The sequence below is a fragment of the Antechinus flavipes genome, chromosome 2 (genome assembly GCF_016432865.1).
Source record: "Antechinus flavipes isolate AdamAnt ecotype Samford, QLD, Australia chromosome 2, AdamAnt_v2, whole genome shotgun sequence".
NCBI classification, from domain to species: Eukaryota; Metazoa; Chordata; class Mammalia; order Dasyuromorphia; family Dasyuridae; genus Antechinus; species Antechinus flavipes.
In genome coordinates, this window is record NC_067399.1 from 489,482,936 (window position 1) to 489,495,166 (window position 12,231).

A 12,231-nucleotide genomic window follows, 5' to 3' on the forward strand; every position below is an offset into this window, starting at 1 on the left:
ACAGATATATTTTATGGGTTAATGTGCTGAATTAGTACCTTAATTCCTCATTGTACTTTGCCATCTGGAACAACTTGTATTTCAAAATGTACTTAAGTTGTTGGTGTTTCTTTTGCTGTCATTTAATTTTAAAAAATTTTAAATATTAGTAATATATCTTATCACATTTTCAAAACAAGCTTGAACAAGGTTCTAATTAATAAATTTTTCTGTGATTTAAAATTGTAGCCTCTTAGAACTAGAAATAAACTTAAAATTCATCACATCCAGTTCCATTGCTTTCTTGATATCCAAGATTATTTAGCTAATAAGTGGGAGAACCACAATATATAGGATGATATTCTGTGTACTTATATATTATGGTCTTCCTCATAATTCTTCTTCTTTGTAATGTATTTCTCTTAAAAATGATTACTTTCTCTATTAAGTCTTTGAAGACATAAAAAATAATTATCTTTGCATGGTGAGTACTAGCTTTAAAACAATTATATTAAACTCTAATATCTGTTGAGCAATAGAGTCTTATGATTAACTAAGGGTAAGTGCGTGCATGCACACACACATACACGAGTGCAAGCATGTTCACTGCAAGACCATGTTGGTGGTGTTGGTTTGACTCAGTGAACCAGTCTCCCATCTTTCCCTCAGGATGCTTTGCTGCTTCAGGTAGGATGACTTGCCTGGTATGGTGGCAGCTTGAATCAGTAAACATTCTGATTTTAAAGCTACAATATAATAAATTACTTACTAACAGTTTTTCGGATGAGAGATCCTGCTTAGCTTATTCTGCTAAATAAGTATGGTTACTGAGTCTATAGGACACAGTCTTAAATTTTTATATTGATTTGTAATTTTCATGATCAATTTATATCATTCAAATCTCTCCATGTATCTTTTCCTCTTCTCCTTCCAGAGTCATCCTATAGGACATTTTTTTTTTTTTAATGAGAAGGCAATTTAGCAAAACTGATTAACACATTGAAAAGAATCTGACATTATAATGTTCTATATATTCCCATCTTTACTGAGAATGTGGGTTCATATATCTTTGAAACCAAGTATTTTCTTTATAATTTCACAACATTCATTTTCTTCTTATATGGTAATAATTGGTATGTCTATCTTCCATTCTTCTAGTTCTGCTTTTTTATTATTTTGCATTATAATAGTATTTCTAGTTTTATCTGTGTCAGTTTTATTTACATTATAGTTTTCCACTTTTATTAATGTACCATAATTTACCAAATAGTTCCCTTATTTTAAGTTTTATTTTCTTTGCAATTATATATAATATTGCTATGAAAAAGTGTGAATAAGAATAATTTTTTGGTTGTTTTTTCTTACCACATATAATATTAGTAATGGAATTATTAGCTCTAAGGTGATTTTTGTAACTATCTTTTTTCTGGGTATGTTAAAGTGGATATTTCTTTTTTTATATTATTATAGCTTTTTATTTACAAGTTATATGAATGGGTAATTTTTCAGCATTGACCCTTGCAAAACCTCCTTTTTCAACTTTTCCCCTCCTTCCCTCCATCCCCTCCCCTAGATGGCAGGCAGACCCATACATGTTAAAAATGTTAAAGTATATGTTAAATACAATATATGTATACATATCCATACAGTTATTTTGCTGCACAAGAAAAGTCGGACTTAGACATAAAGTGATGTATGCAACCATGGGTCTCCAAAAAGATTTGTTATGTTTTTAAGTCTACTAGCATAAATGAATATATCTGTTCTTCCATAACCCTGCCAACATTGAGTTTTAATTGGTTTTGATAATTTAATGAATATGTGGTGATATGATACCATTGACTATCTTTGATTATTTGTGAGGTAGAGTATTTTGTCAAGTTATCTTTCATAATTTGTGCTTCCATATTTGAAAACTGGCTGATTTTATCTAGCCCTAGACAAAACTTTAAAGATTATATAATCTGATCCTGTCATTTTATAGACCAGCAAATAAAGGGCCAGAGTGTATAAATATATGTTGTCTTTTCTAAAATAATATAAGCTCCTTCAGGACAGGGATATTTCAGTTTTTACTTTTTTGTATCCTCGGGGCCGAATACAATGTATTCCAATACATAATGGACAGTTAAATAAATATTTATTCATTGATTAATTTGCATGATACTTAAAAAATTACTCAGATATCTCCACTGACCAAAAAGTGTAATCTTTTATTGGCAGATGTTTGGCATGTTCTGACTTGCATATGTATCCTGTATTTCTAATAGTTCCCCATTTTTTTACTTTGTTCCTTTCTGTAGTAACTTAAAAATCTTAGATGCTTATACTCAGTCATCAAGCATTTATTAAATGCTTACCATAGCTTCTAGACACTTTGCTAAGCTGTAAGAATACAAAGAGAAGTAAGAACAGGTCTCATCTTTAAGCAATTTAATTCTAATGTGAAGAATTATATATGTAAGATTCCTCCACCCCACGCCAGCAGAGAATGGGACTTCAGCTAAATCTAAAGGAAATCAGGGAATTCAAAAAGTTAAGATAGAAGTAAGAGTATTCTGGGTCTTAGAGGATAATCAATGAAAAGGGGCAGAGTTGGGAAATAGGATTGTTGTGTTCAAGGAACTACAAGGAGGTATTATCACTGAGTTGTGGAACACATAAAAGGGGATGAAGTAAAAGTAGGCAAGAGAGATAGAAAAGTACTAGATTGTTGAGAACTTTAAATGCCAGAAGGATTTTATATTTGATCCTGGAAATAGTAAGAAGTTGCTGCTAGTTCTTCTTCCTCTCTCACTCCTTTCCCTGGGTGAATGTTTTAGGAGAGAAGTGACATATTCATATCTGTACTTTAGGGAAATTACTTTAACAGCTGAGTGGAGAATAGTACTGAAGTGGGAGAAACTTGAAGCTGGGATGCCAACTAGGAGGAATCTGTTGTAAGTTTATTTGTGACCTGATGGAGGCCAGTATATTAAAAATACTATAAAGTAAACTAATTTTAAATTAATTCCCCGGTGGTTCAAGGAAGGAATAGGAAGAACTTACAAAAAGAGATGACCTGGAAAGTACTTTTTGAGTGGAGAAATTAAAATTAAAACTTAGAATATTTTGGGGGGAGAGCAGACTTGTTATTTTGTTAATGTCAAGAACTCACAGTGAGGAAACTACCAATGCAAATTAGCCTCTCCCACAATTTATATTCTAAAAGAATTATGTGAAGGTAACTAACTTGCCTAAGATTCTATAGCAAGAATTTTCAAAGACTGAATTGAACCCAGGTATAATTGACTCTGAAGTATGCTCTTTATTATCAAGCCTTTTTTATGTATTTTTTAAAATATGAAAAGGTCACATAGATTATCTTCTTAAGTTACTGTGAGGAATGTATAGGAGAATGAATAGGGACAAACAAGACATACATTGCCTTTTAATAAAAGGATGTTTGGCAGTAGATTTTATGAATGCTATAAAAATATAGCTGTGTCACAGTTATTTAAAAAACAACAAAATTTCTACTTTGGAAAGTGGGAAAGAAAAAGTATTCCATTGGCATAGTGGTTAGAGAGTCTACCTTAGAATTAGAAAGACTTAATAATAATAATGATAATAGCTATTATTTACATAGTGCCAACTGTGTGGCAGGCATTATTCTAAGTGCTTTATTAGTGTTATCTCACTTGATCTTCACCATAACTTTGGGAGGAAACAGAAGTTGAGTGACTTGTCTAACGTCACACAACTAATAAATGCCAGAGGCTGGATTTGAGATCAGATTTTCATTCTTTAATTTTCCCCTCCTCTAGCCCCATTATTCTGTCCTCTGCACTATCTGTCTTTTAAGACATGGACTCAAATTCCTATCTCAGATACTTACTAGTTAACATGATGAGGGCAAATCACTTAATCCTTTTATACCTCAGTTTCCTTACCTATAAAGTAAGGGAGTTAGTGATCTCCCACGATTCCTTCCCTAAATCTAGGATCTTCTTTCACATCCTCATTATATGATCTTGGGCAAGCTATTTAAATCCTCAGTGTTCCAGGTAAGACTAGTACTCAAGCATGACTCCCTAGTTGGGGACCTGACTGACTGAAAGATAGTGACTAGGACAGATTTTTTAAAAAGGCACTTCAGAAGTGGGGGAAGAGGACAATAAAATTTTAGGTAGATTGACTTTGAGATGATTGTAGGAAACATCCAATAGGCACTTAATGATGTCAGACTGGAACTCAATTGAGAGACTAGTGCTAGAAATATAAATCTGAACCATCTGCATAAATAACTGAACATGGGAGACAAGAGAGCAGAAACTTAGGGTCATTTCAGTCATGTTTTGAGGGTATGTGATATGGATAATGATTCAGCAAAAGAGACTTAAGATATGTAGAAAGAAATATAAAAGGATACCAAGTTAGAAAAATCCAGAGAAAAAAGAATAACCTAGAGGAAGAGATGATCAGCAATGTCAGATGCTTCTGGAAATGAGAGGGATTGAGAAAAGACCTTCAGATTTGTCAGTAATTTTAGAGAGATGGCAGCTAAGTGACACACTAGATTGAATATGGGGCTTTTAGTCAGAAACTCATCTTCCTGAATTCAAATCTGGCCTCAAACTCTAGCTATGTGACCCTGGGCAAGTCACTTAACCCTGTTTGCCTCAGTTTGCTCATCTGCCATATGAAGTGGAGAAGGAAATGACAAACTAATCCAGTATCTTTGCCAATAAAACTCAGATAGGTTCATGAAGAGCCAGACACAACTGAAAAAACATTTTAACAGCAGAGATTTTAGGGAGAATAGTTTCAAGTAAATGAAATTAAAAGCAAGATTTCACAAGGGGTTAAGAAATAAATGAGAGAAAATAGAAGCAGTGAGTATAGACACCTTTTTCTTAGATTTTTGACTCTGGAAAAAAAAAAAAGAAGTGATTTAGGATATCATCTTGAAATTAATTGGTTCATGTTGGAATCCTTACTAACTGCTAACTAATTAGAGTTGATCTAATCTTACAAGAAGATGTTTTGGTCAGAACCTGAAACAAGGTACTAAGTAGAACTAATTAATACAAGGCTTGTGTTCACACCTTTACTCATTGGAGTCCACAAGTATGCTAGCTTCACAAAGTACACTTTCTAACTTCAAGGGAGTCCACACCTCCCTTAAAGCTCGTTGGGCCAGAGAGCACTATGGGAGAAAACCCATAATCCCATTCTCTCAGAAGAGTCAGATAAAAGGCCAGCGATGAGGGATCTATGGAGAATACATTATTTCCTCTTGGCTGGCTGGTCACAGAAGAAAGTTCAGCTGGACACGAGAGGAGCGACTCTGGTGGCAGACGAAGGGTTTTCAGAGGATAAAGCTACGAGTGGAGAGTTCAGTGGACAACCAGATTCATCTTCATCTCACACCACTGTAGTTGGTGGCTGGGCTCCCCAGAAGGAGTCAAGAGAGACATTCCATCTCTGTGTTGGTTGGAGGCAGAAGAAAGCAGAGGCAGAGGCTGAAGGACAGAACCTTTGGATTTGGAGACATCCGAAGGGCTCTAAGCCTCTAAATCGGCTGTGCTTTGAGAAGAACAAGAACTCCAACATTTGAACTCTAACAGGTTCAGGCCTTGATTTTTTTTTTTTTTTAAGAATAAAGGAGATCTGATTGTATTTGTAGGTAATAGAAAATGGCTTAATAGGGAGAAAGGAAAATTAGAAGGGAGGATGATTGTGGGGAATTGTCTGCCAATATAAATTATATGGGGAAGCGGTAAAGGATACAAAAAGAGAGGTTGTACTTGGGGAAAAGCTCCACATCTTCATAGTTAGAAGGTCAAAGGCTTTTGAGATATAAAGTAGTGGAGAAGAGAAAAATGGAAAGAAGACTGGGTTTCCCTGTTTTTACCCAAGCTGTAAATATAATGATCCCTTTTGGACCCAGTTCAACTCCTATTATGAGAGAAATGGGCTTGTTCTTTCCTACTTAGGCTAGGTCTTTCCACAGGGCTCTAATTGGTGTTGGACTTAGGATACCCAGGAAGTTTTAATGAGCTGTAGTCCTAGCTATCCTGGTGGAAGACTAAACTGCTTTTATTTTCTTAATGAAACTTTGAGTCATCTGCCAAGAAGGTTGGAGGCGGAGAAGGTTATGTAAGAGGTTTGAGAGAAGGTTTAGAAAAGTTATTCCTAACAGCTATTCTCACAACATCCATATTAAGTGTAGATATGGAATCACGTAATAAAACAACCAATATTTTATAGTAGTTTAAAGTTTACAAATTGCTTTATATATGTTATTTCATTTAATCCCAACAAAAATCCTGTCAGTTAAGTGTTGTGATCCCCATTCTTACACATAAGAAAATTGAGGCTGAGGTTAAGTGATTTAAAGGAACTGTTAAGTGCCTTCAAACCCAGATCTTCTTGATTCCAAGTCCAGCCTTCTAATATATATATACACTGTGCTATCTTTTGTAATTTAGAAAGCTATACCATTAAAAAGATTAATAACTTCAAGTGCTCTGTAAAACAGTATGCTTCAATATGAATTCAGCTATCAGTGTTTTCTCTGAAGGTAGATAACAATTTTACATGAGTGCTTTGAAATTGTCTTGAATCATTGTATTGCTGAGAATAGCAAAATCATTCACAGTGGATCATAGTATATTACTGCAGTTACCGTGTACGGTGTTCTCCTGGTTCTACTCCCATTGCTTTGCATCAGTTCATATAAGTCTTTCTATGTTTTCCTAAAATCTGCCTTGAGTTGCTCTTATCAAAAATGACTTGTTGGCTGACGTGGTGACTAGCTTTTCCAGATTTACTTAAGACTATTCCTCAGCATATAATCCATTACCAAGCTTGTACTAGAAATTTGCCTGGCTTAGTAATATCTGCTAGACATATACTTTGCTGAGAAAACCTAATCAAACAAAAACAATACTGTCATACATGAGGCATTGGAATGGAACTTTAGTGAAGGTTCTTTAACACCTTGTTTAATAGTACCATTTTATTTTATTATTTCACTTTCAACTTTTTGTTTCACATTCTTAGACCAGTCTAAGCCTTCTAAAGATCGACATGTTCAGGTTTTCATTGTTAGCAATCTTGTTATGTTTTTCATTAGTATGGTTTATAATCTTTGGTAATGAAAATTGTACAGAAGTAGAATGTTGTCTGTATGGAGTCCAACCAAATTTTAAATATTTATTATTTTTATTTTTATTTCATTTTATATATCATTTATTTCTGAATATATCCTTTCCCCCATTCCATACGTTAGAGCTAGTCTTTGTAACAAATTTTTCTTTACCTCTGAAATGAAGGGAAGAGAGATGCCTTTTTTCAGATTTTTTCTAGAGCCAGTTTTCATCATTATTATGTAGATTCAATTCTTTTTTGGAAAAAAAAAAAACTTTGTGCATGCATTGTTGTCATTATGTATATTGTTTTCCTTATTTTGCTTTCTTCGTTCTGTATCAGTTCACTAAGTTTTTCCATGTTTTTCTGAATTCTTTATGGTTATTTTTTATAGTACATTAATATGCAATTACATGTTTGTATTAGTATGATTAATCATTTCCTAGTCAGTGGACATCACCTTTATTTCTAATTCTTTGCAAAAAAATTTAAAAAGTGCAGCAATGAATATTTTAGGTTATATGGCACCTTTCTTTTGGCTTGTGATATTCTTAGAATATATGACAACAGTACGCCCTTTTAGTTACTTTTTTCACATGATCTGAGATTTTTTCATCCAAGTTTTATATGGAGCTTGATAACAATAATAATAATAATTTTATAAGTTTTGTTATCTCATTTGATCTTTAAAACTGCTCTGTGAAATGCTATTATTACCCCTTATTTTACAGATGAGGAAACTGAAACTAAGAAAGGTTAAGTGAATTGCTTTAGGTAAGCGCACAGGTGTCTGTCAGACTAAGACATATCTGAGGCAGTATTTTGGCTCAGGTTTTCTTGATTGTAAATCCAGCCCTCCACCCATTGCACTGCCTGATGGGCACCATATGCTGTTTAGTCAAAAGCTATTTTTTGCATTTCAGTTAGTCAATCAGTGCCTAAAGGAATAGAGATTCGTATTCCTTAAAAATCTATCCACAGCATTTAATATTCTACAAATCATTGATGATGCAGAGAGACGTACACATGAATACACAAAGAATTGTGATAATGAGGTTTTTCACCACTCCAGAATTTTCGCTGTTCTAATGTTTGAAAGGTAAAGTTGTACACCTTGGTAGTTTAAGGAAACCAGACTTTTCCCAAATTATCGAATGTTCCTGAATGGTGCCAGTGGTTAAGACCACTATTTTTTTTATTGTCAGGAGAGCCAAGTAAGTTGAAGATGAAACTTTTTTGTTATCTTACTCTTAGTAACAGATTTTAGGTACTTATAGACCATACTCACCATTCATGAGTAAGCTAAATAAGGACATACACAAGGGATTTATAGAATTTCTTTGATATTACTTAAGGATTCCTCGTTCACTTTAGCTGTTTCATTTTATTTGTGGCCTATTTTCTGGGAGAACTGTTTGATTACAAACTGGATTACAAATTGGATACAAACTGGATAGGCTGAGTTATATCAAACTCAGCCTATTTTGAATAGTTTTGAACAGTTTGAATAGAATAATAAACATTTATTAAACATTCAACATCTTTCTCCTTGCAAATTCATCTTTCTTTTTAATTTTCCTGGTCTTGTTGAGAGAAGCACCATACTTACAGTTACTTAGATTTATATCTTGACTCATCATTCTTCCTTACCCACATATCAAATTACCCATCTTGTTTTACCTCCATAACATTTTGATTCATTTCTCTTCTCGTCATTCCCACAGGTTCCAACCTAGTCCTACTTGGACCATTTAAATAGATTTCTAATTGGTTTCTTACCTCAATTATCTCTCTCTCTAATTGCAAAAATTATGCTAATAAAATATGAATCTGATCATGTCATTCTTTTTTTCTGCTCAATAAACTATTCTTGCTTCTAGGATCAAATCCTTAATATGTTTGACATTTTAAATCCTTGATAACATGGCTCCGGTCTACCTTTCCAGGCTTATTACACATTATTTTACTTCACACATTCTATAGTCTAGCCAAATAATTACTCTTTATTCTTCACATCCAAGGTTCTAATTCTTGTCTCTGTGCCTTTGCATGGGTTGTTCCCACTGTCATGGGTTGTTCCCACTATCTAGCATACAACCCTTTTTGCCTCTTAGAATCTCTAGAGTCAGAGCTTCTCAAATGCTATCTTCTGTATAAGACTTTTGCTCCCCTCCCCACACACATGGGTCCTTTCTACAGCAACTACCTTATATTTACTTTGTATGTGTTTTGTATAAACTTATATTTATGCATGCTCTTTTATATGATGAAATATAAGATCCTTAAGGGCAGTGACTATTCATTTTGTTTTTGTATTCCCAGAACAAAGGAAGACTCTTAATAAATTCTTACTGGTTTTATTATTGACCAGATCCATTTGCTACTATCCTATATGATCTACAAATTGGTTTTAGGAGATTTTGGTATATCACCTTACTTGCAATAAGCAAGATTCAGTCATTTGAGATTCCTATACTCCATGTGTATTTCTGACATGGATACATTTTTACCCATTTGTTTAAATTACACATGTCTATTTAAATGTTCATTGTGAATTTCCTACAAATAGCCATCATATTTTTGGAGTATTCTTGAATGATGTTCATTCTATTCAATTAAATAAACATTTATTAAACATCAATATATACAGACATTATTCTATGGTCTAAGGAGAGAAAGAAAAAAATTGCAAATAGTCTTCCCTCAACAAGTTTAAATTCTATTGGAATATCAGTAAATTATAAGAAAATTTTCCATGTGAATTTGAATCATCTGAAATTATGACAAAGGTTATTACATATTCTTTTAACTTTATTTTTTAAAAATCTTGAAACAGGAAGCTCATTATTACATTGGGTAAGAAGCAAAAAAGAAAGAATGTGTCTTCAGATGAATTGTCTGATGCTGAGCAGATTCCACAGCGTCCATTCAAAGATGCAGATTCTCAAGTAAGTTTTTAAAAGTTTTGTTTTGCTTTATTTTTAAAGAAAGGCAGATATTCATAGGAATATTTGATTATTATTTCACCCAATGAAAACACGTACCTATTTGCTCATAAAAATACATTTCATTTTATAGAAGTCCTTAGGTGATACTATTTTATAACAGCAGTGTAGTAATGAGAATAATGCTTTTCCAGTAAATGGATGTATGCAGGTTTAATTTTTTAAAGTGGTTTTTAAAAATAAAATATAAGAGAAAGATAAAAATGGAACAGAATTTTGGTAAAGCCTGTATGAGTTCATGTACTTTCATTATGCCAAGTAAAACAATGATTCTATTAAAATTCCCTAATCTATTAATATTGTTCTTAGTTCTTTTCTTTTTGAGGTAGTCACAATAGCTATGTGAGCTTAGAGAAAATACATAATATGTTCATCATCAGTCTTCTCACCCTCCACACTTTTGTAAATAAAGTGCTGCTCTTGGCAGTAGGGATAGTGGCAGTTGTTTTATGAAGGGGCCAGGAAGCCCCTGAATGGCCTTTCTTCTTCCTTATGCAGCTTCTTATCCAATGGAGAGTAGTGGCTCAAGGCTCCTGGGCTGCTGCAAGAGTTGAGGTAAGGGCAGTGATATAAGTCCTGATACTATATGGCCTAGATTATTTCTTCATATATAATATATACTATATATGGTATTGTACTTGACTTAAGTAAACTTAATATTTTACTTGTTCAACAGAAAGAATTTCTGGTTAATTTTTTATTACCATAATACTGGCCATTTTTTCATTATAGAAGTACCAAATAATGAATTGGTAGTGTAGATAGTTCAGTGTACAACATGTACTTTTTCTTTGTGCTTCTCACTGTAATATCTCTGTACTTTAATTTTAGCATAAAAGATCAATGTTGTTGACAAGGACTATGTTATAATTAATTACCAAACCAAGTGTATTATTCTTGAGAGTCCTTTGAGTGACAAAAGCACTTAAGTTTCAAAGGATTATAACTTAATTATCTTTAATTTGGAGTCAGACATAAGAAATCTCATAGGTATGTAAGTGAAATTTACTTTTGTTACCTTAGACCTTTAATTTAATATTTGATATTTTCTTGGTCTGACTATGCCTAGTGGCCTGAAGTTGATGGTGTTATCCTTTCAGGCTTGCCATGTTTGGAGGGTTTCTGCTTTGCCTTCTGCAAACCCTATTGGGAATATTATAGGAAGCAGGTAATATGTCATAGGAATGAAGTGTTTTTATTAATTAATCATAATGCTTCTGGCCACTAATGCAAAATGCCTGAATTAAGGTTGTCTCAATCTACATTAATTTGCTTTGATGTTGCCCTAAGTCTTGAAGGGAGAAAATGTAAAAATAAGGAAGGGAGGACTTATCAGGTTAAAAAAGTACTCTGAAGAATATTGTAAAAAGTGAAAATGATTTTTTAAATGTATATTTATAATCTAATAGTTGACGTCACCACTTTACACATTCACAAAGTAGTAAAAACACTTAGATATTTTAGACACATTTATAGTTCAGAGGTTACACATTCAATGAAGCACTGTATACCTGAAAAAACTGTTTAGTAAGAAAATGATTCTTGTTGTTTACAAAGTACTTTTGTGAGAATAAATAATTAGTGCTTGCTTAATTTATAGCTGATTATTAGAATAAATACAATATACTATGACATTAGTTTGATAAGATAAAAAGCCAATCCTTCATTTATGTTTTATTTAGCCTTTAGAGCCTAAAAAGTATGATTATTAATTTTTTAAAATCATCATGTCTTGACATATGTTGAAAAAATTGAATATTATGACATGATTATATACTTATTATATAAGAGGAAAAATATGTTAGATTAATATATTTACATCTTTACAAATGAATCAATCAACAAACATTACTTAATGCCTACTGTGTGCCAAGCACAATACTGGTGCTGAGGGTACAGACAAAAATGAAACAACTTTTGCTCTTAAGAAGCTTTATACAGAGTTTAGAAAGAGTACTTTAGATCCATATAGCTATGAGTTTACTATACTATAGATAATTTTGAATTGCTCTTGGAAATATATAACTTTTTCCCAGGCAAGAATGGAAATTCATAGAAAATGACTTTTATTCCTTGAAAAAGATGCTTTTTGCCAAATTTATATTCATAAAAG

The 12,231-nt window shown here is 32.8% G+C and overlaps 1 protein-coding gene across 13 annotated transcripts in view; it reads left to right on the forward strand.

Annotated features, from left to right (window-relative positions):
• The window catches only part of CHD9 (chromodomain helicase DNA binding protein 9), a 251,575-nt gene that overhangs the window by 132,326 nt on the left and 107,018 nt on the right, over nucleotides 1-12,231 (forward strand). For 7 of the 13 annotated variants that reach the window (XM_051979833.1, XM_051979832.1, XM_051979838.1 and 4 more), the window contains 2 exons: nucleotides 9,950-10,061; nucleotides 10,617-10,673. In XM_051979833.1, the coding sequence (XP_051835793.1) occupies nucleotides 9,950-10,061; nucleotides 10,617-10,673 (169 nt within the window). The remainder of the gene's footprint in view (nucleotides 1-9,949; nucleotides 10,062-10,616; nucleotides 10,674-12,231) is intronic. The other 6 variants (XM_051979839.1, XM_051979841.1, XM_051979840.1 and 3 more) reach the window with 1 other exon arrangement.